At 42.0% G+C, this 6,990-nt stretch overlaps 1 protein-coding gene across 1 annotated transcript; it reads right to left on the bottom strand.

Annotated features, from left to right (window-relative positions):
- Nucleotides 1-3,229: 3,229 nt before the first annotated feature.
- LOC112616980 (disintegrin and metalloproteinase domain-containing protein 21-like) lies at nt 3,230-6,346 on the bottom strand. The gene has a single exon (XM_025373716.1). The coding sequence runs from the start codon at nt 5,598-5,600 to the stop codon at nt 3,369-3,371; it is 2,232 nt and encodes a 743-aa protein (XP_025229501.1). The 5' UTR covers nt 5,601-6,346; the 3' UTR covers nt 3,230-3,368.
- Between the last annotated feature and the right edge of the window lie 644 nt (nt 6,347-6,990).

The raw sequence follows: 6,990 nt of genomic DNA, 5'->3' as shown, positions 1-6,990 counted from the left end.
TCTTTGCCAGAGGACCCAGCATAAGTTCCATAGACCTGCAAGCTGCCCTCAGGGCATCTGGGACATCTTCTGTTCAAGGACCAGCAGGTAAAAAGAAGAGTCATTTTGGCAGGAGTAATTGACCCTGGAGAGCAGGGGAAGGTAAGGCTGCTGAGCCCCAGTAGAGGCAGGGAGGGTTATATGGAGAAACTAGGGGATTCACTTGGGAGCCACTTGGAACCACCCAATGCAATGGTAACTGCGAATGGATATGTGCAGCAGTGTTGACCTCCCGGGATGAAGGTGCAAAAGATTTAAAACAAACATTATAGCAAGTGCTCTGGGTCCTCCCTGACTCCCACTTTTGTCCTTTTTATTTTTCCTTCTCTTTATTTTTTTAAAGTTAAAACAAAATTAATGTTATAAAGATGGGGTCTTGCTTTGTTGCCCAAGCTGGTCTCAAAGTCCTGGGCTCAAGTATTCCTCCCACCTTGGCCTCCCAAAGTGCTAGGATTATAGGCATGAACAACCATGCCCAGCGCCCTCACCCAACCCCTTTTTAAAAAAACTATATACCTCTCACAGCCCATGGCTATCCAAAAACCCACAAGGTTTGTAAAGACGGTTCTCAGAATTATTGTTCTGTTGGTTATTAGACTCCAAAGAAGGTACAAGTAAATATGAATAGTCTCCATCTATGGGTTTTGGTTAAGGTGAACACTGGTGCTAAAATTGAAAGGACAAGGACAGCTACTCAGAACGTTCCCATCTTGTAAAAACCTTGACCCTGCTTCACTTGTGACATCACCTGGTCTTCAGGTACTCCCTCATGTAGTTCAACTGAATAAAGCCTTTAACCTCTATGTGAGTCACTTTAAAAAACTTATATAATATATATGTTTAATAATTTTGTGTTGTTACTTGGAATAGTTTTGTGCAAAACGCCAACACTGCCCAGTTTTGTGCCAAAGACAGCATTATCAAAGAACCCTAATTTCCGTGGGTGGAATGGTCAGCCGTGCTGTTGGTATCTGATTCTTTTTTTCCCTCGTTTTTATTTTTGTTCTTGATTTCCAACTTTTATTTTAAGGTCAGCAGTAGAGGTGCAGGATAGGCTATGCAGGTTCATTACATGGGTAAACACTGCCATGGCAGTTTGCTGCACAGATCGTCCCATCCACCTGACTTTCTTTCATAGCATGGTGGTTGCATGCTTTGACTTTTTTCTAGGTACCCTTTTGTCAGACTGAAGTCAGCATTTTCCTTCCATCTTTCAGAGTTCTGTAGATGAGCAGAGAGTTTAGGTAACTTTCCTAAGGTGGGAAAAGACTCTTCTATTATCTCAAATTTCTTCTACTATGGAAACTCCTATTCAACCCAAACACCTGGTCAGATCTGTGTAGACATATGGTCTGGTGCAATGTTGATAAATCTGTTAAATTCTTAAGTGGCGTGATTTCATCAGGTATAAATTTGAACTGGAGTGCCTTTGGTAACTTGGGGCATGTCAAACCTGTGCATTTTTGTGTCACCTTAGAAGAAAAGGGTAGCAGAATAGCTGACACTCCACAAATAACTTACTTTATTTGGTATGAAGAAACCAAGAAAAGAAATATTTTGAACAATCTCTAGTCTTGAGTCCTGTTTTCAACAGCTTCAATGATCTTCCTTTCCCAAAGGCCTCCTCCCTTCTGTCTACCTCTATTTATGCCTCTGATTCTCACCTCCCTTCTATCCTGATCCCTATCTTCTTGAAGTCCCCCATGCTTCGCTTCTTCCACATCTCCATCTCCCTTGTACTATTTGACCTGGAACATCACCGCTTGTTGGAAATGACAAGCCTTAAAAACAAGAGAAAAGTTTTTAAAACACACACACAGACACACAGACACATACACACATACACTGTCACTCTGTTACCCAGGCTGGTGTGCAGTGGTACAGTCATGACTCACTGTAACCTCCAGCTCCTGGTCTCAAGTGATCCTCCTGCCTCAGCCTCCCAAGTAGCTGGGTCTATAGGGACACACTATTCCACCGGGCTGATTTTTAAATTCTTTTAGAGATGGGGTCTTGCTATCCTGCTCAGGTTGGCCTTGAATTCCTGGCTTCAAGTGATCTTCCTGCCTCAGCCTCCCGAATAGCTAGGACTACAAGCATGCACCACCATGCCTAGCTAATTTCTTTATATTTTGTGTTGATAGATTCTCACTATTTGCCCAGGCTGGTCTCAAACTGATACTCCCTCCTCCTACTCTGGAATAGCTAGGACTACAGGTATGTGCCACCATGCCTGGATAATTTTTTTTTGTTTTTTAATATTTTATAGAGACAGAGTCTCACAATGTTGCCCAGGTTGGTCTCAAACTCCTGGCCTCCAGGAATCCTCCCACCTCAGGCCCCCAAATCTCTGGGATTATAGGCGTGAGTCACTGTACCCCACCTTAGTGCACTATTTCTGAAGCGATTCTTCCGGTTTCCCTTTAGGTAAGATTTTGTGTCTGTACATTTATCAGACTGTCAGTTCCATCCTGTAATTTATAGATAGGCTGGGCTCAGGCAATTTCTGGAGATTTAAAATATGATGTCCCATACCTTTAATTTCCAGATAAATTGAGAAGTGATTTATCAGTGAATAATGACCTTTTCTGTAATAGTTTAACAGTAAAGACAAAAAGTCAGAGACATTACATATGGGATTCCCCAGGTTTAGCATAATGCAAAAATACTGAGAATAATGAAAATGATAGCAGATAGCATGTACCAAGTGCCCAGCACTTTGGAAGGCCGAGGTGGGTGAATCACTTGAGGCCAGGAGTTTGAGATCAGCCTGGCCAAGATGGTGAAACCCTGTCTCTACTAAAAATACAAAAATTAATCTGGCGTGGTAGCACGTGCCTGTAATCCCAGCTACTCAGGAAGTTGAGGTGGGAAAATTGCTCGAACCCCGGGATGCAGTGGTTACAGTGAGCCGAGATTGCGCCACTGCACTCCAACCTGGCAGGCTACGCACCAGAGACCCTACCTCAAAGAAAAAAAAAAAAAAAAAAAAAAAAAATTAGGAGTGTGAGCAAATGTATATTAGTGTACATGGGATTTCCCACAGGGGTATCTAGAAAACATTAGCCCCAAATCTTAAATGAGTACAGGTCCTCTTGTTAGTGAATCTAGGAGTTTCTGCCATCATCTATAGAAGTATTGAGAATATGACCAGACAGGAAATGTTAAGTAAATTTAAACACACAGACCCTTTTTAAATTGCCAAGTGATTTTATTTCAAGATGACATCAAATTGCTAAGAGGTGATGTAACCATCATAATGACTATTGATTACAACTCCCAGTAAGTGTCAATGTGATTTTCTCCATTGTGTGGGCTCCCATTAGTATTTACTCCTCAGGTTCAGTAGTTTGCAATACTTTCTCTTCCATAAATCCTATTCCTTGTGAAAAGCCACCAAAGAGAAGTGAAACCAGAAAAAGGATGTAACGAGCAAATATTAAAAGTAGTACTCCATTTGTATTCACAAGTATACTGCCTGCAATACGATATTGTTTGTCAGGTGGAGGGCCACTATCTATACTACCTCCTGTTCCTCTCAGTTCACATGTTGGTGGTTGCCACCCAAACACACAGTGACAATGTTTTTTGTTGTTACATACTCCTTTGTAATTGCATGTTTTAAGATCACACTCAAAATGCAGGTCTTGATAAAAAGTACAATTGTGTTTAAGACAGTAGCTCCCTGGGCCACAGGTTGCACCATCCACTACCAGACCCATTTCTGGCAAGTCTGTCCCTTGGTGTGCTTCATAGCCAAAGCATTTTTCTTCTTTTATGTCGTGTACTAATATACTACGAAATGTAGTGTGCTCACCTCCACCGGGAATCTTGCTGACACCAGTACAGTGCAACATTCCACAAAAAACATCATCTTCTTCACAAGGAAAAGGTTTACTTCCTCCTCGCCGTCGAATAACCCCACAGTTTCCAAATCGGTCACCAATCCTATTCAATTGTTGATAGCACGCTGGGGAGCCGTCTTTCACTTGGTAGCCAAAAAGGGCTTGACACTGCATATCACGGTCACTGCAGTTTCCTCTTACACAAACAGATACTGCTGAACATGGGGTTCCATCCTGGACATAGACGTCATTTGGACACTCTTCGTTTTTCCCATCACAGTATTCCGGTAGATCACATATACCACCCAAGTCTCTGCAAACCACTCCAGGGGCAGCATATTTACACTCATGGCAGCAAAGTCCTGTATTGCAAACACTGCCAAGAGAAAGGATACAAGAGGTCTCACAACATCTATCATTGGCACAATCTTTAAGGGAGCCACAGTCACATTCTTCCCTCTGATTTTTGATCTTGTCTCCACAACGATCAGCTACATAAGGAAAATTAGTGTATGGAATATTTGGTTCACTCAAACAAGGATCCCACATATTCAACCTGTGTTGAATCCTCTCATAAGAACAATTGCTCATCATATCATTAAGATCAGGAACAGGAGCCATGAGACAGTTGGTTCGTCGAAAACAGTAACAACCAGCAGAATCATGTGTCAAGCCGAAGTTATGACCTAGTGCATGTGCTGTTAAACATGCCCCCTTAAATAAGTGATACCTCATTAAATACACAAACATTGCTCCCCAGTTGGGGTTGCATATTCCATCAAAGTTGGCATAACAGTCCCGGTTTTCAAGTCGATATGCTGTAAAAACAACTGAGGTATCATGTTTAATATTTGAATACCATTTATGATATTTCCACACACCAAAATCTCTTACAGCTTTTCCGACAGGCATCCGATAAAAGCTTACTAAATCCTTTTGATTCCATATGCACAAAACACGTACATAGACATTTAAATAAACTGGTTTGAAAATGGTATGTATGATACTGTTAATAATCACTACATTCTCTATTATGTGTGACACATTAGGGTTCCGCTGGAATAATCCATTAGTAACCGTGTAGTGAATTTTCAAGTTTTTTCTATGATGCCTCCACAAATAAACGTGGCCTGCTCTGGGAGTTTCAGCCAGTTTTACCTTTTCAGATTCTTGATCTCTCTCTTCCCCTTCAGTCTTACATCTACTAGCCTCTCCCGGTCTTTCTTCTGACACAAGCAGGGATACTACATGTTCAAATTTGGAAGAAGCCTCCAGGGGTTTGATTTCATAAGTCAAGTCATCCACCTGCAGCATGCCACGCAGCCCTCCATGGCAGGTGTCCAATGTGGCCACAGACCCAGGAACCCCTTCCAGGTAGCAGTCATAGTAACAGTCTCGCGGGACAAAAGGGTAGTTCTCCTGCATGGCCCCCTGGTCATTATCAGTAAAAACAGGTAAATGTCTGGGCATCATGTTCTTCTTGAGCTTCATGTGAATCACGTGCCTTCGGCCCTGGAAACGCATGCTGTAAGAGAGTTGGTCTGGCATCTCAACTCCACGCCTCCTGTGGGGCACTTTCCTGGGGATCACAATTTCTGAGGAAGTAAAGCGCCATCCTGGTGGGTCATGAAAACAATAGACCTGGGACAAGAGTGCCCAGAGGACAGGCAGCCAGAGAGCACCTGTCAAGGGGTCCTGGACCCAGGCAGGTCCCATGAATAAGGGAACCTTTGACCAAAGAAAATGCAATCAAATGGGAGGCACAAAGAGGATCCCTCAGTCTTCAGCCTTCTCCTCAGGGCAGTTATGATGAAAGCAGAGTGAGTCTGCAGGCTTGGCACCCCCTGATAGGTGAGTGGGAAGGGTTAGGCTATTACATAACAATGGTGTGCTCATCAGGGGAGGCTGTTTTCAGTGAGCTGGAGAGGTAGGCCAGGGGGTCAAAGGAAGAGGAAAACAATGGCAGGAATTCAGAATAGCAGCATATAACGGAGCTGAAATGTCCCTTGTCCTCTAAGGGAAGTCATAAGTGGGGTTTGATGAATAAGTGGGTTTGATGCAAGTTTAGGACACTTAAGGACATTTTTCTCAAGCCTAAATGAGGGAAGGACTCAACATGTAATTAAAAGAGGGAAGCATATCCAATGATAAGGAAAGTGGAAACTTCTCCTTAAAAGAATTTTGAGTGCTGCAATAAACATACGTGTATAGGTGCCTTTATAGTATAATGATTTATAATCCTTTGGGTATATACCCAGTAATGGGATTGCTGGGTCAAATGGTATTTCTGGTTCTAGATCCTTGAGGAATTGCCACACTGTCTTCCACAACGGTTGAACTAACTTACACTCCCACCAACAATGTAAAAGAGTATCAATTTCTCCGCATCCTTTCCCACATCTGTTGTTTCCAGACTTTTTAATGATCACCATTCTAACTGGCGTGAGATGGCATCTCATTGTGGTTTTCATTGGCATTTCTCTAATGACTAGTGATGATGAGCATTTTTTTTCATGTTTGTTGGCCGTATAAATGTCTTCTTTCGAGAATTGTCTGTTCATATCCTTTGCCCTATTTTTGATGGGGTGATTTGTTTTTTCCTTGTAAATTTGTTTAAGTTCCTTGTAGATTCTGGATATTAGACCTTTGTCAGATAGATAGATTGCAAAATTTTTCTCTCACTCTGTAGGTTGCCTGTTTACTCTAATGGTAGTTTCTTTTGCTGAGCAGAAGCTCTTTAGTTTAATTAGATCCCATTTGTCAATTTTGGCTTTTGTTGCCATTGCTTTTGCGATGAACAACTTCAGCAAAGTCTCTGGGTACAAAATCAATGTGCAAAAATCACAAGCATTCCAATACACCAAAAATAGACAAGCATAGAGCCAAATCATGAGTGAATTCTCATTCACAATGGCTACAAAGAAAATAAAATACCTAGGAATACAACTTACAAGGGACCTGAAGTCCTCTTCGAGGAGAACTGCAAACCACTGCTCTAGGAAAGAAGAGAGGACACAAACAAATGAAAAAAAAATTCCTTGCTCATGGATAGGAAGAATCAATATTGTGAAAACGGCCATACTGCCCAAAGCAATTTAGACATTCA

The sequence above is a fragment of the Theropithecus gelada genome, unplaced genomic scaffold (genome assembly GCF_003255815.1).
Source record: "Theropithecus gelada isolate Dixy unplaced genomic scaffold, Tgel_1.0 HiC_scaffold_1563, whole genome shotgun sequence".
Classification (NCBI taxonomy): Eukaryota; Metazoa; Chordata; class Mammalia; order Primates; family Cercopithecidae; genus Theropithecus; species Theropithecus gelada.
This window is presented reverse-complemented; position numbering and strand designations above follow the sequence as displayed.